General features: G+C 46.0%; 1 protein-coding gene across 1 annotated transcript; it reads left to right on the plus strand.

Moving 5' to 3' along the window:
• Positions 1–5,674: 5,674 nt before the first annotated feature.
• Positions 5,675–9,911, plus strand: LOC131702936 (CCN family member 1-like). The gene is made up of 5 exons (XM_059005681.1): positions 5,675–5,925; positions 6,777–6,990; positions 7,204–7,536; positions 7,905–8,107; positions 8,237–9,911. Exons 1-5 carry the CDS (start codon positions 5,857–5,859, stop codon positions 8,540–8,542), a joined length of 1,125 nt encoding a protein of 374 aa, XP_058861664.1. The 5' UTR covers positions 5,675–5,856; the 3' UTR covers positions 8,543–9,911.
• The last annotated feature ends 14,141 nt before the right edge of the window (positions 9,912–24,052 follow it).

Genomic DNA, 24,052 nt, shown 5'->3' on the forward strand with positions numbered 1-24,052 from the left:
GTACCTTCTTATCCCCTAACTGAGCGATCTCTAATGGCACTGCAGGTGCGGCAGTACAATGGAAAGCCATGATTCACTGGTGGCAAAGGGCAGCTGATATGGCATGCCATTAGCAGAATGAGCCCTTCTAAAAGCTTTGCATAGTAAAGAATAACAAAGCATAGTGAAAGCCTGGTAAAAACATTCTAAAGCCCAGAGATATATACGGTAAAGCATATTAAAAAAAGCAGGGCAAATTGTAAACTATGGTAAGCACATGAGAAAACTGCAGATGTACTGTGGTACACTTTTACAAGGGGTGGGAACATTGTATTATTTCAATCCAGCTGTGACCTCTGTTTTAGCCACAGTACAGTACATGGTTTTGTAAAGCAATGCCAGTGAAAGGTGGTTCAGAACGGGTGCGTGGGTAACACCCCCATGAGGAATTCGGGTGACCTTGGACCCCAGGGAAAGGGTCATGTGTTTGGTCAAGGCCCGCTGGGTGTGATGTTTGTGTGAGTGGGACGGAGATGCAGCTGATTCCACAGCACATAAAAACTCATGCTCAGGGTCAAAGGTGACGGACTGCATGCCAGCATGGGAAGCATGGGCGCTGTGAACTCATCTCTGGTCTTGCAGGCGTATTCATCCCAAACCTTCATTATTGAAAACATTTCAAAGGTATGAAAAGCTTTTACTGGCACTGAGAGAGACACCCGTAAAGGTGGCCAGAAAAGTATGCATCTCCTAGAGTAGGGGAGGAGGATGCACATGAGGCAGATTTTCTGCCTCATGTGCAAAATGTGCTTTAAAACGTTGTTTTCAGACAATAACAACGCAGGCCCCCTTCCTTCCTGAGTCTCAAACAAACAGAACCGCCCTGCATGCACACACACACACACTCGCACCAACAATGGGGTCTGTTCAGAAACAGCAATATTGTGGCTAAAACTCCCTCCCCTTTAACCATTTTCTCCTTGCATGCCCATGTAGCATCTGAGATACAGTACTCAAAGCGTGAGGTTGCATTCAGTAAGTTACCCTTCAGTCCTTACACATAGTTCTTCCCAGAAGGAGGGTGTTCCAGCGTGCCCCGCCTCATCGCTCTCCTGCAGGCGCGTCGGGCTTCACGTTCCACCAGATTCAGAAGACCTCCACTCCTCAGTCCTGTGAGGAAACCTGCGTTCCTGTTTGTCAAGGTCGTACATCCGAAAACAAAACTTTGTTTTGTTCGTATACTGGTCAGTGCACAATGCACCAGCAATAACGGCAAGAAATCGAAACGAGGTCATGCCATCCATCGACTGTATTGAATTATGTTGTGGTGTCCAGCCAGAACATTTGGTCTGTCCAGACCGGGTTATAAAGGTTTATTATCCACAGCAGCCCCTCTCCACTGCGCACTATGAACCCAAACAATACCCTTCCGTCCTGCTCAGAGCGGGAGGCCGGGGGGGGTTCTGCCTCCCCAGGAATGTCTCACCTCAGCCTAGTGACGCTCTGCCTCAGACAGGAGGGCCTCAGCCAGGCTCCCAGGAGGGGTAAGAGGGGGGTCGGTATGATCCGGAGTCAGGCAACGTCACATGTGAGAGGCTGGGGCGCACACACCCACATCTGTCACATACCATAAAGGTTTTTGATTGTGGAATATTTTTTGGGGCCCTGCTATATATACATATACACATTTACTCCATGAAATGCAATGCGTAGATAACATATATATCCTGAATATATATTTTTTATTACAGATCTATTCTGATCTGCACAAAATACTGCACAAATACTGCAGTATTCTTCTGTAAGGATTGAATATGGCCATGAAATCCATTGCCACCAAACTCAGGCACAGGGGCGAGCAGTCCACTCAGTGGCCACCATCAGGATGCTTATACGATGCACACCCCAAAACTACAGTGCTGTGTTTGCTTATCTGTATTTAGCAAGAGTGCTTGAATAAGATGTTGGTAATTGAAAAGACAAGCGGCTGGGCTGAAGTGAGATGAACGCAGCAGTTTCCTGGTACTGGGCTCCTGAAATAGCATTGGGGTTGTCCAGTCCCTGGGGAACGGGTGCCCCTTGTCTGTGGGGGTCTGTTTGAGTGGAGTGCCAGAGGTGCAGCCATGGAGCTGGACAAAACACTGTGCAACCCAGGGGGGCCGGCCAGCCCTTTGTTTCTGTCTCCCCTGCCTGGGTCTCTGTTTACGAAGCTGTGTTCAGCTCCCACACACTGCCAGTAAACACTAACTAACTCTCTCTCTCTCTCTCTCTCTCTCTCTCTCTCTCTCTCTCTCTCTCTCTCTCTCTCTCTCTCTCTCTCAGTGATGGGGCTGGGTGTGATGTTGCATCCCCAGACTGCCAAGCCATACTCCCAGGGACACAGCCAGGGATGGCGTCACACTTTCCCTTGACAGAGACGCAGGGAGAGACACCGTCCAAGTGCGCAGGAGAGACGTCAGCCTGTCACGTCAAACCCAGACCCCAAACAAAGCATGCATTGTCATGCTATAGCTATGCTTTACCTCCCCCTGTGCTTTCATGTTATTGTATACAGTACTGCGTGTCTATTTCTGAACATTGCCCTTTTTCTTTTGCTCCCTGCTTTTGAATAATAAAGCGTTCCCAATGCCATCGGTTCCTGTCTATTAGAACCTGTTCGATATTCAGTGAGGAAGCTGGTGGCTGATTGCAACTCTACAAATACGGTAACGACACGCTGAGATGCTGCTTGTCCCGACTGTTTGTTTTCAAAACCATATAGGGGGTATAAATGCGATGGACAGGATTCCTCCTTTAGCCTGGCAACTGAACACACACCAGGGCAGCTCAAGAGAGAGATATGAGAGAAGAAGGAGACAGCTCTGTGATTCACAGTGAGTGTACTGGGGCACCAGCCACAAGGAATCTGACTCACCCAAGAAAAAACCACAGGAGACGAGAGACAAGGGTGGAAATAAACAGGGCTAGAGGCAGCAATCCATTTCCCCAATGATCTTCAAGGCCAGGCAATGCTTTGTGATGAGTCTTTGTGCAATAGCAGTGTTATTACATATTTATACTGGCTTCATTTAATTACAGAAATTCCACCAGTATGCAAATGAAAAATACCGTAATCATTTTGCCATCATCAGAGCAAGTTATCATGCTAACGAGAGACAAGGAAATGTATTTGAAATGAAAAAGCTCCAGCTCCCTGTTCCAGCCATGGCGAATGGTTACGCAGCTAACGAATCTCGTCCGAAAACCTTGAATCGTTTAAACGAGGGAAACTTGATGCCTCTCTCCAGGTACCTTTATTAATTGAGAACAGGAATGGAACAAAGGTTAGGGAGGCAGAATGGACAGGGACGGGCTCCTGGTGACCTCAGAGCGGACACCTGCAGGGCTGGCCTTCAGTTCCTGGGTGTGCTGAGGCAGTTGGCTTGGTTGCAGAAACATTTTCACTAGAAGTCTTTTCAAATGGAGTTTATTCGGAAAGACACTGAGAAAGGCTTCCAGTCAAAATATTTTACTATTATTGCTATCTGCTGTTGGGTGTTTTTTTTAATATGTTTTGTCCCACATTCCTAAGTCAAGGTCTGACTCACGTCAGCCGGTCCTGGAAATGTTTGTCCTGCTGGGTAACAATGGCTGGAAAGGGGCCACCAGTCTCCTCCATCAGTCCCATAGCGTGTTTGTGTGTGTGAGTGTGTGACAGTGTGTGTGTGTGTGTGTGTGTGTGTGTGTGTGTGTTTCCCAGGCTCTTCCTAGCTCTTCAGTGAAACACATCCTGTCTTTGTGCGCTGGCCTGGAATCTCAGGAATTTAGAGAACTGTTCCTAAAACAAGTGCTCTCAAATATCCAGCAGATATTTATTATTTTACCCCTTGTTTTTGCCTCTCATGATGAGTGTGTCTGCGTGTGTCATTCCTCCCCCCCCACCCCCAAAACCTGCAGCTGTCAGTCAGCCCCCTCAGCGGCTCTGCACAATAGACTTCCTAACAGCCAGCGCTGCCGTCCTAGATCTGAAGCTAGTGGAACGCCACTCCAACATTGATTCTCTTAACAAGAGTTCCAGCTGACCAGCAGTTTTCAGCAGGCCGTAGCCAGTTTATAAATACTAAATGAAACGTATTAAATTCAATGGCAAGCGCTTTGACTAGAAGTCTTCAAAGAGCCCAGCCTGCCGTCTTTCCTTGCTGTATTGTTTCAGACGGTGCATCACAGTCTGCACAGCAGTGAGAGTGTTAGTCAGTGCTGCTTGCTGGCTGTTAGCAGTTATCCTCACAAACATGTGCTAGAATACATTTCCTGTGTTTCATAGCTGTTTCAGCCAAGGCCTAACGCAAGGGGCTTCCTGTCCTTGTGCAGAAAACACTTTTTATTATGAAGCTAGATGTTGACATTGAGAATGTTTAGTCCTGCAAAAACAAACATGCCTGGTGAGGGAGGAACACACGTTTCCTGGAATGTGTCTGCGGGGGAAGAGTTTCAAGGAACACCACTAACCAACAGGAAGTGGCCTGAGACGTGTGTGACCCTGAAACCGAATCCCTACCCCCATCCAGACTCCCCCTGTCCCACTCCCCTCCATACACGATCCTTGGAGCTGCCCTTTTCATTATAATGTCATTCATTGTGATGTCACCATGGAAACCATGTCTGACCAGGGGGACCATGTCTTTACATTGAGGGTACAGTTATATCTCTCTATGCATCTATATGTCTACATGCACCTATATGGTAGGTATAAGGGAACATGTGATTTGTGTGCCACCTTATAAAGAGTATAAGTGCTAGTGTGATGGCATTATGGGACTCTATAGAGCCATGGCCATACTGTCTTCTAACCTGTTCCATGGCTAAAGGGCCATTGAGGTAGCATTGTGTATTCATAGGGTCATTCCAGTTCAAGTGGAGCAGGCAGGGCAGGCAGGGCTGCACGCTCTCTCACACGAGTGACTCACATCGCTTTTTGGAAACCCTTGAAATATGCTCTGAAGTGATAATAATGTTAATTGTCCAGTAACATGGAGGTCATCAATTTTTGTTTTCCATCTTCTGGCACTGACTCAACAGGTGGGGCACAAGTTACAGTTCTCAGTTCTTAATTCTCAGTTCTCAGTTCTCAATTCTCAGTTCTCAGTTCTCAGTTCTCAGTTCTCAGTTCTCAATTCTCAGTTCTCAGTTCTCAGTTCTCAGTTCTCAGTTCTCAGTTCTCAATTCTCAGTTCTCAGTTCTCAGTTCTCAGTTCTCAGTTCTCAGTTTTCAGTTCTCAATTATCAGTTCTCAATTCTCAGTTCCCTTTGTCCATGCACACAGCTCCTGCCCTGGCTCTGTGTTCACAATTACATGACGTGAATGCGTCTCCTTTAACCACAAATGGAGGTATGAGGCTAATTTAGTTTTCTTAAGCTGACCAAATAGTTTTGTGACTAACTGCAGATACTGCATGATCCTACGTGCCTAAATGAAATGCTACAATGCTGTAGTAATATAGTAGACACACTCTAATAGGGGTTTATGCAGAAATGGTGTTTATTAAGTTGTGTGTCTACAGGGCTGGTTTAAAAGCACAGAGCTTGAGTTACTCTCTCAGTGTAATACATTCTCCAGTCTCTAATCTCATGGGGCTTTGTGATGTCATAGGGGGCCGGCACACAGGCTCTATAAAACTGGGAGCTGCTGTGAATTTTCTCAATGAAGCTGAGCTGTGCAGCTGAGTGAGTGAGTGACAGACTGGTGTACAACTCAGTACACCCCCAGACACCCCTTCACAGGGCAATCGGAGACAGACGTCATCACTCATCACCACTGGATTCTTTTTTACTGTACTGATTTTTACGTTACTATACATATATATTTTTTTTAAGTGAAATTTTGCATATACTTTTTAAAATGTTTTTGAGAACTATGGAGTGTGCAAGTCTGCTGGTTTTGGTAATCCTGAGCTGTGCTACACTGCTGGTAAGAGAATAACTATAATGAGCTAACTATTTATATTCAGCATATTAGACTACATTTACTAAGCTTTTGCTCCACTGAGACCAGGATACAGCGCTAGCAGTCCACGCTGACCCTTGCACTGCAGTGAAACTACAGCAGAGCTCGGGCAACAGCTCTGACAATCCTGCTCTGGTTTTATTAACTCGGTGTGAAGAGGCAACAGTGTGGGCTATAGTGGGAAGAATCCTGTGGCTGCTGAACTGACAATAATGCACAATAGGAAAGGCTGACGAAAGTCTGTAGCTTTGTATTGCCATTAAAGGGTTAATGCAGTGAAACTCAGACCCGCTGTTGCCAGCCGTCGACCTCATAAAGCTTTACAACAGTGAGTTTACAATAAATATGATGGGCTTTTAATACTTTGATTGCCATGTTGTTACCACACCCCTGGCAGTGCTTTATCATGCAACAGCTTTACCACTGAATAGCGCTATAAACATTGTTGGCTTGTGCCCACCTACCTATCAGCTGGTCAGATGCAATGGTCTCCACACCCTTATTAAGACACACCATAAAAGGATCATAGTCATCCCAGAGACTAGAAAGAACAGCAAATGGGATTGCACCCACAAGAGCAATTATAGCAATTATCTGCTGTATAGATAGCACTGCCATAAGTCAAACTGAGCCTTATCCAGTAATATCTATCTGTCTTTTAATTCAGTTCATTCATCATTGAAGGCACTAGCCAAAGCTGGTAATCACACATGATTAACTCATTGCACGCAATTGTCATCATTTTTTTTTGCTGCTGCTGCTGCTGCAGTGTCTGATGGGATGGTGTAATCGACTCGCTTCTTTACCCCCTGCAGGTGGAGAGTAGCTGCCCGCTGGCGTGCTCCTGCCCCCCCTCGCCTCCCTCCTGCCCCCCGGGGGTCAGCCTGGTCCTGGACTCGTGTGGCTGCTGCAAGGTGTGCGCCCGACAGTTCAATGAGGACTGCAGTGTGACCCAGCCCTGCGACCACATCAAGGGGCTTCACTGTGACTTCGGAGCGGGGAGTGGAGCTCACAGGGGGCTCTGCAGAGGTAACCAACTCAACGTTACTGTGAGATACAATCTTGAACCCTCCCTAGCGTAGGGGACTGTTCACAGTATATGTTTAGCAATCCAGACGTGCATTGCAACATTGCAAAATTAAATGAGGCATCTATTTGTAGCCTGAATGGTACCATGTCTCTCGGTTATCCTGTCTTCATGACTGGATGAGTAACTCTGCTGTTCTTTCCCCACCCTGGCAGCGAAGGCAGACGGCCGCCCCTGCGAGTTTAACGGCCGGGTCTACCAGCACGGGGAGGACTTCCAGCCCAACTGCAAGCACCAGTGCAGCTGCATGGACGGGGTGGTGGGCTGCATGCCCCTGTGCCCCCAGGAGGTGCCGCTGCCGGTCTGGGACTGCCCCAACCCTCGGCTGGTCAAGGTGCCGGGTCACTGCTGTGAAGAGTGGTTCTGTGACGACAGCAACCACATCCGCGAGGACTCCGGAGACAGCCAGGGGTCACCAGAGCCAGAGCCAGAGCTGCTCACCAGCAACGAGCTGCTGGCAGCCCCGCAGGGCAACACAGCATACCCGGGTAGGGAGGGGTTAACTCTCCGAGGGGGGGGGGGGGGGGGGGGGGGGTGTAGCATTGAGGTACTGGGTTCTTATTCTGCTGGAGGAGTTACGGGGTTACTGAGATCAATATGAAAAAACGATAATGCTTTAAAATGCCTGTTAATTACACTAATTTAGATGGTAATTTACACTGACCTCTATGACGGTTACAATGCTTTACACACCTGTGAAATGCAATGGTCATGTAGGAGAACTAGTAACAACCTCTATAGCTCTGTCTCTCCCTCTCTCTCCCCCTCTCTCTCTTTCCAGACTTCATTTCAGTAGTCCCTGTCCTGGTTTAGTATCTCACTCACTCTCTCTCTCCTCTCTCTTCTTCCCCATCAGACTGGAATTCTCCTCCCCAGTCCCGCATGCCGGCCATCTCCAGATGCCTGGTCCAGACCACCGATTGGTCGGACTGCTCCAGAACATGCGGGATGGGAATCTCGAGCCGCGTCACCAACACCAACCCAGCGTGCCGCCTGACTCGAGAAACGCGCCTGTGCCAGATCAGAGCCTGTGAGCTCCCGCTCACCCCCAGCCTCAAGGTAAGGCAGCCGTCACACGGCACCCCAGAGAGGAGGCAGAACATTCACAATTTCAAAGAATGGCTAAATTATAGTAGACTTGTAAATGAAAACGCTCAATATGTTGCTATCCTTCTGTCTGCGTTTCAGAAGGGTAAGAAGTGCCAGAAGACGGTGCGTCCGCGGGAAGCCGTGCAGATCTCCTTCGCTGGCTGTGCCACGTCTCGCCGGTACCGGCCCCGCTCCTGCGGCTCCTGCTCGGACGGGCGCTGCTGCTCCCCCTCCCTGACCCACACGGCGAGTCTGCGCTTCCACTGCCCCGACGGAGAGAGCTTCACGCGCAGCGTCATGGTGATCCAGCGCTGTCGCTGCCGACCCGACTGCGACCGCCACAGCCAGGCCGGCTCCCTGCCTTCCTTCAGCCTCCACAACGACATCCACACCTTCACCCAGTGAGGTAGGGGGCTCTGCGTCCGAAGCCTTCCTTCGGCTAAAATCAACCGTTCCCATCCCTCCTACAGTCCTGCAGATTTCACGTACCCGGAAGGGGCAGGGGACCATTGTCTTCATCACGGAAGACGAATGCATGACTTTCAAAGAAGAAGCTACCTCTTTTAAAAGAGGACTAGAAGACTTTTTTTTTTGCAAGGGCAGGTCTTTGCCCTAACAGCTTTCCAGGAGAGAAGTGGCGACCCCCCCAGAGAAAATACTGGGGCAGATATCTCTTGACCTTAAAGTCCCAGCCACACATCTGTCGGGGAAGTACTTAACATTTCCATTCAGAAGGGAATCCCCACCCTGCAAATCTACCGGTCAAAAACCCCTAAACCTGGCAGCGAGAGCTCACAAGTCTCACTGTTTCCAGATGCCAAATAAAGGCAACAATCCTCATCTCAGGACCGACAATTGACGCAGTTTCCTACACCTGTTGGATAAAAACAAGGTCAAAGGAAATTGATAACTCTTCCTGGACATAACTTTCCTCTAACTTGGGAATGGAAGAACCCTCGAATCTGGCACAGCAAAGTGTTTGTCTTTGTTGACTGGGTTACGGTCGTAAAGACGATGGCCACCTGGGTTAAAATGAGCTTACTGTACATTAAACAACCACAAGGACTCAGCGTTTAAAGGTTAGCCGGCTTTTCCAGTCCCCGTTTCCTGGCGTAGGTGACGTGGCTCCGGATTGGCTCTCAAGTTTGCCAGGACCGGGACAATACAACAGACGAAGGTTCCTGATTGGATCCTAATTTAGAATGACTGAACGGTTTACTGATTGGTTTAGCAGACACTGAAGCAATTTGCTCTACAAATCTTTGTCTTGCTATTTTCAATGAAGGTAGGGCTAGTTTTCTACTGAACAACTCCACATTATTCCAGGGGGGCTCCTGCCTTAAAGGATGGGATATTTAAAATTCAGCAATGTTAACGAGCAGACATCTGAATGCATGCAAGCTTGTGAGCGTGTGTGTGCGTGAGTGTGTATATATGTGTGTGCGTGTGTACAGACTTCACACTGGTGGAGTGACTCTGTGTGTGCGTGTGCGTGTGTACAGACTTCACACTGGTGGAGTGACTCTGTGTGTGTGTACAGACTTCACGCTGGTGGAGTGACTCTGTGTGTGTGTGTGTGTGTGTGTGTGTGCGTGTGTACAGACTTCACGCTGGTGGAGTGACGTATTTAGACACCGCTTCGTTCTTGAGGCGAGCTCAGCGGCCTGTTTGAGGCTCTCTCGTATTGTAAAGACGATTTTATTTGTATATTTAAGACTTCTATTTTGTTAATATATTTCCTGAATGTCTGTCAGTATTAATAAAAGTTTTTATATATATAAAACTAAACGCTTGTCCTTGACTCCTTTATTTCAAAAGCCTCCAACCACATGGAATGTGTTTTAACCACATGCATACAAACTGCTCCCAGCACCCTAACACACTGAGTCTTTACATGGGGCAGATGGAAGACGCGAATGCATGAGGACCTCTATGAGGATGCCATAGTTCCCATATAAAGCTATGGAATTCTTTTTTTTTTTTAAATTAAAATGATTTTTTTTGTTTCCAAAACAAAATATTTTGGACATGAAAGAGTCACATTAATATAATTAATAAAATACATGTACATCAAAACCTCAGCCAAAAAATCAGACCTATTTTCGCAATTACATTGGGTTATGGTAGGGAGAGTTTTCAGTTCCAGCTGCTGGAGGAACTTCGTGTCACTTCGGCTGCTGTTACGTCACTTTTCAGCATTCCGTTCGGTTACCATAGCAACGTAATGTTTGGTGCATTTTCTGAATCGGATTGTTCCAAAAATCTGAAAATTCCTCTGATATGCAAAACCCTGTTCCTTTAAATTTGAAGACGACGGAGCAGTCTAGTGTTCTAATCTAATAAACAGAATGCAATCTTCAAAGCATGGGTGGTGCTGGTGCTGTACCATCTAACAACAAGTATCGAGCCACACAGAGGTGGTGAGTGGGGGAGAGGAGAGCGGGGGGACCGGCGGGGGGGGGGGGGGCTGGTATTTCCGGGTGTTTTTCCCACTGTCCCGGGACAGGTTTACTGCAAGTTCAGGTTCCCTCTCCCTTGTAAACACTCCCAGTCTTCAGAGAATCTGCACAGCAAACATCTCACCAGCCAGTCAAATTCCACACATCGCCCCTCTCTCAGAGCCCACGGCCCCCCAGCCCCAGCCAGCCCCGCCAGGCATCCAGAGAATCCCATCCTCCATGCTCCGGGAGCACAGCTGCTTATTCATCCCAGGACACAGGAACCTGTATTCCCATCGCTCCCCCTCCCCACACCCAGATCGGTCGCTCCGCCAGCCGCTGAAGAGACCGTATCTCACAGAATCGTTCTGTAAATCTTACCTGGTTTGCCCTTCTTAGCAACACAGGGCTGGAATGTGTGCTTTTCGAAATGTCATAGCTCACGTGTATTTTCATTTTAAAACTTGACAGCTGGTACTACCTTAGGCAGAAGAAAGTTCTCAGCTTCCATGCCTTGCTCTCAGGAAATGCGTTACGCTTCGTCAAAACATGTAACTGGCTGACAGCATGTCAGTCAAGAGGAGAGGCAGCTGGTTGGTTAATGACAGAGGGGGGTGGGGACAATTTTACCCTCCAAGTAAAATGACAGAGATTTGCTGGTCTAGTAACAGATTTAAAAAAATGTGTGTGTGTGTGCATGTGAGAGCGAGCATGTGTGTGTGTGCGTGCGTGTGTGTGTGTGTGTGTGTGTGTGAGTGTGTGTGAACCCAGGTCAGGTGACAGGTGCGCTGTGAGTTTCCTTGTTCTTGTTCTTACTCCCCAGCGAGAGAGGAAACAGAGCATCGGAAATCACCGCATATCCTCTTCGCACATCTGCCTGTACAGCTCTCCACCCTCAACAAAGCCAGGCGAAGCACCAGCTTGGTTGTAATAGTATATTTTCTATAATAATATAAAGGCTTTTATTTGTTGGCCGTTCTTCCAATAGAAGCGTTTGGCCGAAGCGGCTGGCCGAGGTTCAAGTGCAATGCTATGGAGAAAAGGCATCGAATGAGGGACGTGTTCAGCAGTCACTTTGACATGAATATTTAGTTGCACAGAAATGTCGTTTCTCCAGCCGGCCGGACCTTATTTGACCCCATTTATTCCAATCAGCAGCAGCTTCGCCAGTGGATGTGGCAGCGCTATCGTTCTGCATGCAGTCGCTAGCAGGCACTTAGGCAATGCTATACCCTAACATTACCAGGCCTGCTGTATCATACTGGGCAACACGACTCCTATTGCTGTTCAGAGTTCAGAGACTTCAGTGAATCTGGACTTCAAGGACTAAGTGTCTTGTTTGTTCAGCAGGATAATTAGGGACAGGCCGAGGCTGTTTGAATGATTTTTTTAAATTAATTTGTATTATTTATTTAACCTCCTTTATCAAGCTTGCTGGGCTTTGATGATTTTTTCAGTTTATTTTTCAAGCAGAAGCAAGTCCCCAGCTCAGAAGCGCTCTCTTTGCCCGTATGAGACTCTGGGCTGCAACAGTCACACTGCAGTTCATTGGGTCCCTGGAAATCCAATCAGCTGTGGTTTCTCTGGTATGCACCGGCACTCACAGGCCAGCATTTTCCACAAATTGCTCACAGTATAGCGTGATTGTTTCCCCTTAGGGAATGTGTGTTTTTTGGTTCACTAACACTTAAACTAAGCTAAGTTCACCTGCTCCTGCCAGCCGGCACACAACACACGAGTCACCGTGAATAATCAGACATCTGTTTTTAAGAGCAGCTCAGTATGACTCTGGGATATTCCAGTTATCTTACCTAGTGCATCTTTCTTTTTAATATCACGTTTGCGGTGCTTTGTTTTACTGATGTAACCCTTACATCCACTAAGGGGCAGAGCGTTGCAGGGGGACGGGTTAGCGGTTACACTCTGGTGTACCATGCGCACTTGCATGATGTCACAGGAGTTTTCTTGGCTTCCTGACCCCAAACAGCTGTGAAATGTAGATGCTAACGAATGGCCAGAGAAAAGTCAGTTTTAACAAAATAGTTGTACTAACCCTCTTGGATGCCGGAGTAATTTCACTGTGTTACCCTGAAAAACTCTATCTGAGCGGCTTCCATGAGCAGATGTATTAATACAAGATGAAAGCCTTTCTCAATGTCTTCACAGCATTGCGGGCCATGGCAAAACCTTATCATTCAAATACTGCACAGGGGTCCTGATAGGAGAGCACTGACCTGATAATGCTGGATGGATCACCAGCAGCGGGTACCATTGTAACAACATGTGAGATACCAACACTGCGGTACCCTGATACCAGTGGAAACCTCATAGCACTATAGACAGAACTAAACTACCATGCTTCCATTGCACTGCCACTGTCTACGTTGCCTTGTATTGTTTAACTGAATTGCCCCTTTTGTCAGCTTCGTAACTTCCCATATATGTCGCCTAGCAACCTTTCTAGATTTTGTTTGACAAACCCGGGATCTGTGATTTTCACCCTGGAACCAGGCCGCAGGCTGAGGCCTGCACGGGAGAGAGCATGTGAAGTGTTTCTCGGTCGCCATGGGGACAGGCCTGCTATCTGTCAGTAGAGATGCAGCTTATATATTTACACAACGTTTTTACAATTATTTCCACACTGAGAATGTGGTCCCTCTGTTTGCTGTCTGAGCCAGGAGGCTATTTTTTGATTTCTTGGGAATTGTTACCCTACCAGCCAGGTTTCCCGTGGTGACTCGGGATTCTGGGAAGGCCCAGTTTACCTGCCAGGAAAAAAGTTATCAGTTTGTACAAACCTCCCCCCTGTGTCTCTGCTACACAGAGAGGCGTTCTGGGAAGACTGGGTGGTAGCAGGGCTCTGATCCTGTAGAGAGGTGCAGATTCAGCGTGAGGCCGTGTCCTCTCTCACTCTCTGCCCAACCCCCTCTCGGAGTTGACATTGGCTGTGAAACGAGACAGGAAGCCCCTCTCAGAGCCAGGCCTCGCGGGGAGCTGTGAGTTTCGGCATGGGGCCAACGGCAGAAGGACATGTTTCGGAAACGCCAGGGCTGGTAGAGGGGGCCGGGGGGCAGAGAGAGAAAGGGGAACAAGAGGGGGGTGGGGGGGTGATGGTCCCTCTGTGAGCAATGGGATTGCTGGTCTCTGCAACGCACACAATGTGTGGCATTCTCCACTGTCAGGCTCTTAATTGACAAAGGTCTGGGACTGAGGGTAAGACGGGTCCTGGTCATGGGGGAGGTGGTCTCACCCCCTGCCTGACTCAATTCACAAAGTAGAAGTTACGAAAGGCTGCTGCGGGATCACAGCAGAGGGCTCAGGCTGACATCTATTGAGACCAGAGACAGGAACTACTTTCAGAATGGATTTCAATTTTAGAAGATACTGCACCCTTGAATAAAGCCTATGCTGCAAACCAGATGGCTGACTCCCTGTGGAATTAGTGGCCCCTTGTGGCTAAAATCCAGAACTGCGTGAGCTGTTTTTTTTATAGCCTCCTTTTTTGGAAAGTAGACCCACATCGCACTGCATTCTGGTACTTGTAGTCTTTCAAAAGCAGCAATACTAAGCAAGTAGTAACTCTAAGTGAGAGTCACAGGTTTTGCTACAATGCATGGCAGGTTTATTCGATGGGCGACGGCTTTAAGACTCTGAGGATCACAAAACAAAACACTGCTGAGATCTGCTGCTGGTTAAAATAAGTGTTTATTTATTTCTCAGGGCAAAACAGGCAGCAAGCGGCAAAAGCAATAAAAAGTCCAACACGTTGATTGCAGGTCTCAGGCAGTCCGGCACACCTGGGCACAGGTAGAGAAGGAGCTAGTTACCCACAGGATGAGCCACGTAACACTGCACAGCTTACCTATGCTTTACCATGCTTCATTACAATTTGCTATGCTTTTACTATGAGAAACTTTTATAACTTCTGCACCTTCTTGTGTCCTGGTAAGAGGCGAACAAGTCAGTCACTTACCGTTTTATTTTATATTCACTGTGAAAACACAAAGATACAACAGTAGATTAATCATTCCCCTATTTAATAGTTTAGCTATGTATAGACATGTTTATTTTTCAGCCCTGACCTAGCACACATTAAACACGCTCGCTAGCTGATCACGCTCTCTCTGGTGCTTTCTACATATTATATTAAGAATCCGGCATTTATGAAACATAACAGAAACATGTGCTGGGCGTGCTTGACTTGCTGGTTTTATGACACTGCAGAGGCAGCGTGTTTGAAAAGCCAGAAATAAAACACCTGGGGTCTAAAACAAAAAGTATGTCAAACATTTTAAAATGAATACATCACTTACCATAGTTGCAGATTTTATCAGCTGTAAAAATAAAAAAAATAAAAAAAATTACAAATAAAACATTTGCCCAAATTGACTGTAATAATAATAATAATAATAATAATAATAATAATAATAATAATAATAAAAGACCAAGTGAACGCATTTTATTTTCTGCATGCACACAAGGCTACACAGATAAATACCTCTGGTTGTATTGACCCCAGACGTTATGTCTGATACAAGATCAGTTCTAAAACAAAACAAACGTCTCAAAAGGTCTTATTTCCTGTTTCTAAGTTCGTGACCCCAACCTAGGAAAAGTCATGCAATATTATAGAGGGGAGAAAACATCTGAGCTCAATGGAAATTTGTGTTGGGTCAAATTGACTCGAAACATATACAGGAGGGTTTAAGTAAAAATGTTTTATTTACCTGATTTGCAGGTGGAATCTGTTGAGAAGAAGAATAAATCACAAGGTTAAACTCTGCCCGAGGGTACAGTGACTCTGCCCGAGGGTGCAGTGACGCTGCCCGAGGGTACAGTGACTCTGCCCGAGGGTACAGTGACTCTGCCCGAGGGTGCAGTGACTCTGCCCGAGGGTGCAGTGACTCTGCCCGAGGGTACAGTGACGCTGCCCGAGGGTACAGTGACGCTGCCCGAGGGTACAGTGACTCTGCCCGAGGGTACAGTGACGCTGCCCGAGGGTACAGTGACTCTGCCCGAGGGTACAGTGACTCTGCCCGAGGGTACAGTGACTCTGCCCGAGGGTACTAGGTGCACTGTACAATCAGAAACACTGGGTACAGCGCCACAAACACACGTCAAACTCTTCAAACTCCTTTTGTATCGGTAACGCTTTTGAAGTAACGCTACAGAAGAAAATGTGCCTAGTGCCAAACGACTTCCTGTGCTGTAGGTAAGTTTTACTCATTTCATCTAACAGCCGTGTGACCTGCAGCACAGGAAATGATCAGACAGCAGGAAGAAACATTTGAGAGAGCATAAAAAGAACCGCATTCACGCTCATAAGAGGTAAGAAAATGGACTGCAAAATAAACTCGCTCACAAGCAGCACCACCCATCAGAAAGTTGCAGGAAACGAGAAACGAATTGGTAACATCAGGGGAACCCTTACCGAGTTTCTTCACGACTCTCCCGATTTTCTTTCCTAGCCGCTTGAAAAACCCCCCTGAAATCAGCAGAAGGAGTTTGGTTTGTTTCCTGGGTAAGAGTTTGTTTCACTGTAACTACAATACCGTGTTTAGATACATAGCTAACATGCACAGGGCTCTATTATTTTCAGCAGTCACAGAAAGACATTATAATCACGCTTGATTTAATGACTGTAAATTATACATACAAAAGTATGGAAGTGTACTTACTTTTTGTTTGCACTGTAGAAAGGAATTGGAAACAAAAAAATCAAATGGTTAGTGACGTGCTGGAAGATATTCAGCATTAAATCAGAGGTCCGCTTTGTGGAGATACTCACTCCGATCCGCTGCGTCCAAACCCTGGTACGCATCTGAAACATAAGAAAAGCAGGAAGGAATATTGATCAGCACAAGAACGTTCGTGGCAGGCATGTGAGGTTTGGTTTTGAAATCCCAGTTAAACCCAACACCTTAATCTTTACCTTAAAGTCAATATCATTCTCTGTTTAACAGATGCTTGTCAAAGCGTGGCTGTAGCGACAGCCTGTGATTACAGCCCCAGCCCCCAAGGTAAACCCGCTCGCTACTCACCGATCTCTCTCTTCAGCTCCAGGAGTCCCTGGTGCAGATCCACAAACTCCTGCAGCCCAGCGTCAGCTGGGGAAAGGAAGCACATTGATGCAAGGGCAGTTCAAGGAAACACGGGTTCAAGACATCATTTTAGCAGAGAACAAAAGCAGTTGACACAAGTGTAATGGGCAGTGAAGCTCTAGAACCCCGAACACAAACGAAACCCGGATCCTTTGCATAGTGGTTGAGATGCTCGCTCGCGGTGTGCTGGGTTCGAGCCCAGCTTCTGCCCTGTTAAATAGGCACCGACTGCAAAGAGAGGTATCTTTAAATGTACTAATAGTAGGTGCTGCTGATTGATGGTTGGCATTGTGTAGGAGTTAGCCCAATGTCTGATAGCTGCGAGAGTTTTCTTGTCACTCAAGTGATCGTATTTAGCAGATGGATTTTGAGATTCCAGTCTGAAACGTCATCTAGCTTTACATTCTTTTCTGAGAGAAAAGGACTCACCCAGCTCTCGTTTACTGTCGGGGGAGATTTCAGTCAGGGCATCTTGGGAGTTCTTCGCCTCTTTTGAGAAATAAAACACGGGTGGTTAAGAAGCTGTTATTTCAATTCTTGTTCACCTATTCTGCCGTGTAACTCAGCCGATATCAAACTATTTCTTCCATGTCAGGTGCGACGTAAGGAGCTTGCAGGAAATAAGGGTGACATGATGGATCGCCCTTCTGTTTCAGTTCAGAGAGAACACACAATACGATTGTCCTATTACAGATTCAAATGCTATTGTTAGCCGTGCTATTCAAAGAGAAAGCGACTCACCCAGCTCCCGTTTATTTTCAGGACTGATTTCTGCCAAGGCATCTTGGGTATTTTTTGCTTCCACTGAAAAAGAAAAATCAAACAAACCTCAGTGATAAGCCAGTTGCCAGCAGCCCCCCAGTTTGCCGTTGTCATGGAACTTGTAGATTATGATGGGATCAAACAAGGCATGCAGGATGTGATAAAGATGTAACGCACAAACTGTGCATGGATGATACAAGAGTAAGGAAGGGTGGCATGCATGCCTAGCAAACACACAAAAAAATAGCAAGAAGGGTTATGCTTGGATGAGGCAAGGGAGGCACGGGTCAAACTGGCAAGATTTGAGAGAAAAAAAAAAAACATGACTGCAAAGTTCTCCTTATATCACCTTTGCAATGTTGTTACTTTGCTAATGGTCTTGAATGTGTTGCAAGAATGTGTTGAATGTGTATTAGTGGGGTAACGAAGACCAGCTGCATCTACTAACTCAAAAAATCAGAAACCAAACAAATGCGTTTCAGAGACTCTGAGTAACTCACCAGCAGTGTCTCCCTGGCTCCCCTGTAGCAGCAGCAGGACACAGGCAGATAGAAACAGAGCGATCTTCATCTTTCCTCTTCCTCCGGGCTGGCAGATACAAACTCCGAAACGATCTCCATACATTTATATCCCTCCTCCCACCTTCATTTCAATGCCAGACCCCAATCTGCCTTTTATCAGGCCAGTGCGGTTAACATGAGATCTGATCTCAGTGTCTGATATGCAGTATCTAAACGCAGCACAGTGGCTTCTTCATTTTAAACTCAAATGATACTTATGATATACAGCGATGGCCAAAAGTTCTGCATCACCCCATAGAATTAATTCATTGTGCTTCATAAAGTCCAGTGAAACCTGCTGAATAATGTTACGTTGACTTATTGAATTGCATATATATATTTATTTATTATGGCTCAATCTTAAAATTCTAGGTGATGCTAAACTTTTGGCCACAGCTGTATATTAATAAACGCCAGTGTTTTTACCTGCTAAGTCCTTGCTAACCTTCAAAGTGGAGTTGCCATGCTCCAGTATGCACAGGGCACACCACACCTGAGGGGTAACACATGTTCCAGCTGCTCTGTGTCTAAGAGGACTCTTGTGATCACGGTGTGTTCAAGGGCTCAGCTGAGCACATAACAACTCAGTACATTTACCACACTTTGTTATTCGATCATCATGGGATTCCTTAGCACCCTTTTAAAAGGGGACAATCACAAAATCCCTGCACAGCAGTATAGAGAACATGCATCTTACTGGAACGCTTATTAAAAATCACGAAGCCACTCTCAGCCAATCAAAACAGCCATTTCAAAACATTTCATTGCATCTTGTTTGGCCGCTAAACACTATTATGCATCTTTTTTTAAAATTTTTTATAAGCATTCTCATAGGTTAAAAATTGCTTCCAACCTTCTCTAAACCGAGACAGGTTTCATGATCTGCAAACATGACTCAATCAAACCAAACAGGTTTTAAAAGCATGTTCCTTCACAGCTTTGTGAATAGGACCAGTGTGTTCTAAATGAAGGGCGGTTTTCAACTCTGCTGTGCTCCATAGTTTCTCTTGCCCCTCAATGATGAGGACAGTAATAATAATTGTTAAAGTCCCGTGATGTCACTCCTGGTTACTGGAAGCTTCAGTGCAGTCTTTATCTGAGTGAGAAATCAGGAGTGTTACTGGAAACTGAAGACCTCAGATAGCACAAAATGATGCACCCAGTTTGCATGTGGGCTGTATTGGTGGAGTAACGTGTGAAGTCTTTGAGTTTCTTGGCATAGGGAACAGTCCTGTCTAAGCTGCAGCCACTGGAACGATCAGCAGGCGGTCACTGTTTCGGTCAGTAGGAGACGGTTTTGAATAGATTGGCGCTGGGTTCTTGTAAACGATTGCAAAGTACCGATACGGAATCTGCTATGCAAAGCAGCACATCGATCTGATTAAGGATGGCGGTCCGATTCCAGTAAAGAAAAGATCGCGCGGGAATGATCAACGGAGAACGGGAAGCACCTTTGCATAGGCAGTTTTATCTGTGATACTGTGGTTGATGCGTTTCGATTGGAACCCCTGCACAGTATTTTCCATGTGGGTTTCCAGTACTATGACCTGTGAAATGGCTCATTACTCCGATGTGGATGATTTGCTGGAAGTGACAGTCTTGCTTAGCGGGGACAGAGAGACCCTTTGTGTCCTGGATGGTGGATGATGGCTATCAGGGAGCAGGGTTGTGTATAAATGGTGATCGAGATCGGGCAACTCCAGTCCTCCTCCCTCACTGCTGTCTCACTGACTGACTGAGTGACTGGCTGTCTGCTCAAGATGAAGACCGCTTACCTCCTGCTGAGCTGTGCCCTCCTCCTGTCTGGCTGGAGCGAGGCGATGGGTGAGCAATCCAGACTAGATTCATTTGTGATCTCAGCTGGACCCTGTCCTCCTGAGACAAGACTGGCACCTCAGCTTAGAAGCCTGTGGTCTGCTAGGATTGTGTGCTGTGTGTTCAGCTCTGCTCTTTAGTGTCAGTGGAAATAGCTTTAAATATTCAGACCCCTAATCCTGTGTGTTTCTTCTCTAGCTGATCTGTCTAACGAGGATCCAAACTCAGGGCAGAAGAGAGAGCTGGGTAAGGCATTGGAGACGAAAGTGCCAACAAGTCTATTATCACCATTTTCTTTTTCCAGTTTAAAATGTCAGATCTAACGCTGCTTGTGTTTGCTATTCCAGAAGACTTGGAGCAGGCTGACGTTCTGGACGATGGCAATGCTGGTAGGTAACCTCCAAGATCTGCTCTCAAAGTGCAAATGATACGTCCCGGACTCGGGTGGATATATATATATATATATATATATATATATATAGGTTAGCCTGGCACTGGAGGTTGAACGTTAACACTCTCTACATTAGATGAGCTGTCGAGCGCAGATCTAGACTCGGAGCAGAAGAGAGAGTTAGGTAAGGCATAGGCAGTAACAAATTCAAATCTCCAAATCAAACGTCGAACACCTTTGAAATGCTGAGATCCAAGCTGTATATGATGGTAATTCCCTCCGTCTGTCTTTACGAACACCGCTGTGTTTTCTGTTTGGTATTCCAGAAGACATCGATGATCTAGAGCTCAGTGACTGTAGGTTACCGTCCACAATTAGACCCCATGGGGTCCCAGCTACTGTCAAGCCGTCCTGTTAACCCTTATAGGAAGTGGCTCCCTGCAGGGCTGGCCTATGGGTCACTCCGAATATCATAAACGCTTTGGCTAAGACCACTAGCTAGGGTGACCATACGACTCCATGTGGACGAGGACAGTTTGGGACAGTTCAGGCTTTTCAGCACACGTCGCAATGCATTCTGGTATGTTCTACCTGTCTCAGGTACCTTTCACAGCAGGACTACGCTTAGCAGAATGTGTGGGTTGAAAAGTCCGAACTGTCCTCGTGTATGTGGAGTCATATGGTAACCCTACCACTGGCGCTTGTGACTGTTTTTGATGTAAAGGGGATTGGATCTGATTGGATCTTTCTCCTCTCAGGAGAGCTGCTGGAGCTGGAGTCGACTCTTTCCCACCTGAAGAGGGAGCTGGGTAAGACCGTGCAGGGATGTGCGTTATACTGTGTTCTGTGCGTTTCACTCAAAGCGTCCACACTCACTTTCACTTTCCCTTTACAGAAAACTACGGCCAGTCTCTTGTGGACATTAGAGCAGGTAGGTAATCTAATTCATTCAGACCCTGCCCACCCAACCCCATTATCACAGCGCCCCCTGGAAGACAAACCCTATTAGCACGCAGAATGTGCTGTCATGGTTAGAACTAGGGTTAACCTGTTCATTCCAGCGTTATCTATTAGACGGTCATTGTAGCATTGATCAGTTTAGGGGTTTGGTATCCGTATTATATTGGACAAAATTGGAAACATCTGAAGGAAATGTTGTTCAAAACTATAAAACTAGCTGTGTGCTGATTCTCACAATTGATTTAAGAAAGCAGGTATTAAATAAATCCATTCGTTAGATTTCAAAACATGAAAAGCTGGTTCTGTACGGAGCAATGGTAGAATGGCGCACTGCATTCTGGGACTTGACAACTGAGTACCAGTCAATGGCAATTAACTTCTGTACTGTCTGAAAAGGCTATTGGAAGCGAATTTTCCTCTCCTCCCAGGCACTGACATTTTGGCTGCCGTACTATATTACTAATATTACGATTGTTAAGATGAATATTTGTAAATGCTTCATGATGGATGATTTACATTTTCTCACTGTTTTCCAGACAAGCGATGGCTTTCCTCAGTGTTGGAATTCAGTAAGGTTTTATGTATTTATTTATTGTATTTCATCTGTAAGAAAAAGTTGAATTCTGCTTATTATTCTGATTAAATCATTCATTTGTTCGTTCATTAATTTGGGTATTTTCATTACAGCTTCGAAGGCCTGTGGCACAGGTGAGCCCATTCCATTTTTTAAATATTATTTCTGTCATCCATCAATAACTATAACCGCTTCTGTCACAATTTTTCCATTTTTGTATTGAAAATTTTGAAATTATTTTCTGAAAATCTGGGGGGGGGGGACTTAAGTTGCTTATAGGCATTATGAAACATTTCCTAGATAGGAAAATGAACATGGATTAATTATAGAGGCAGAGACTGAGAGGGTTAAAAGACCATGTAGCAATACTTAAAGACATGTATTTGACTAAATGTTTTGACTAGCCACCACAAACTTCCTCTTTCACCTCCAGACTCCAAATTCTGACTGTTTTGCCAATTCTAACTCTACATTCTAATCCTAATTCTATTTTTTCTTTCTTACTTATAGCAAAGAAGACTTGCAGTTTTGGTATGTGAAACAAAGATGTAACAATTTGATGCATGATTGGGAAATGTATTTGTTTTGGGGTATTTTTTTAATTGGTTTATTTACAGTTTTGGGAGGGAGGGTATTATTTATTTACCCTGTTTTAATGTACTTCGATTAGCAACCTCTGGTGGTCAAAAGTTGAAATTGCAGCTTATTTACCTGAGACTTTAATTGAGATTTAGTGCCATCTAGTGGTGTGTCTGCCTGATTACTTTCCCTTTCTTTTCCTGTTTAGTGAAATACTGAGAAGCAAAGTTTTGTATACTGAGGTGGGTGACAAACAGCTATGACTATGTGTCGTTGTGGCTGTTGAAATACTACTACTACAACTAATAATAATAATAATAATAATAATAATAATAATAATAATAATAATAATATACTGTACTTTTAAAATCAGCCACCAAAAATAATAGTCTTGAAGACGCAGACCATGGTAATTACCATTTCTACAAACACCACACAGCTGAATCATTGATGTGTATGCAGGTACTGTTCTCACCGTGTGCTTTGTTTCCCTCAGGTCTGAGATTCAGGCGCACAGGGACCTGGCTGTGTGGGAGCATTTCCAGTCTGTTTGGCTAAGACCCCGCCTCTTCCTGTTCAAAGTGTTTATGTTTGCTGCTGTAGCTTTGTGCTTTGCTTATTAAAAAACTCAATAAAACTCCAACACACTGCAATGTGCTGTCAGCACTGGTTTTATTTGTGGGGGTGTCGGGGGAAACTACATTACCTACAAGGCAGGGAAGAAGAAAACTTGACAAAACCTACCCCATGAGGACATAAAACAATCTTTCAATACAGGACTATTTAGTTTAGCCCCAGTAACTTTCCTTATTGTGTTGATCCCCCATCAGGAGTTTAGAACTGTGAATCTCTGCTTTATGGGAGTCAATGCAAAGTCCTCATAAACAAACATGCATATGCGTATCAATGCCCCGGAAGCAGCTTATTACAGACGCTTCCATCCAAGCTTCTCTGGATTGAACCGTCGGCCCAAATGTTGATTAGAGCAAATGTTTCTTCATCCCTGCTGCAGTCTGGCTCCAGGTGTGTTTCAATCAACACAAATATGGCTAAACAGAATAAACAGAAACGTTCCTTGCGGAAGTGAAACATTCAGCAGGCGAAGCTGTTCGTTATTGAGTCATGAATTTTGCCTCCCTCAACCCGGGTCAAAGCGACCCCTGAGGTACGTGGTTTCACACTACGCGGGACTGTGACCCCGGTAGCCAGAACCCAGGTTCAGGACCCGGGTAGGAGTGCCAGTGTGATAGGGGCTGTACACTAGCACAGTTTGGGTTAGGTGTGTTTCACCTGTCTCAGGTACCTTTCACAGCAGGACTACACTTCCCAGAATGCATTGGGGTGTGAGGTGAACTTGGACAGAAAAATAACCATGGTTCAGTTACACATGCAGAGGCTGAAGGGATGAAACAGCACATACAATTCCACTGGGAAATACACAGCACACACCTTGTCAGGACAATCTGCAGAAAACACACTGGAATTGGCACAGAAAGGGCGCTGTGGCCCTGCTACAGCAGCACCCTGTCTGGCACTGAAAGGGTACACTGGTACTGTGACGGAACTGGTTCAGACCACTGCGCTACCATTAGTCATGGGCATGTGACAATCTACAAACATCATGGAGATAGCAGGTTCTTATTCAGGGCAGGGCGATTATTGTTATCACCTGATAGACATCATTCCCGGGAAGCCTGGCTGGCTGGCAGTGTCTCTCTGTCTCTCCGACGATGAA

This window comes from Acipenser ruthenus, chromosome 31 (genome assembly GCF_902713425.1).
Source record: "Acipenser ruthenus chromosome 31, fAciRut3.2 maternal haplotype, whole genome shotgun sequence".
NCBI classification, from domain to species: Eukaryota; Metazoa; Chordata; class Actinopteri; order Acipenseriformes; family Acipenseridae; genus Acipenser; species Acipenser ruthenus.

Coding starts and splice junctions, on each gene's coding strand:
- LOC131702936 (XM_059005681.1), top strand. CDS start 5,857: ATGTTTTTGAGAACTATGGAGTGTGCAAGTCTGCTGGTTTTGGTAATC. Junction 5,926..6,776: donor TGAGCTGTGCTACACTGCTG/GTAAGAGAATAA, acceptor TACCCCCTGCAG/GTGGAGAGTAGCTGCCCGCT. Junction 8,108..8,236: donor CGCTCACCCCCAGCCTCAAG/GTAAGGCAGCCG, acceptor TCTGCGTTTCAG/AAGGGTAAGAAGTGCCAGAA.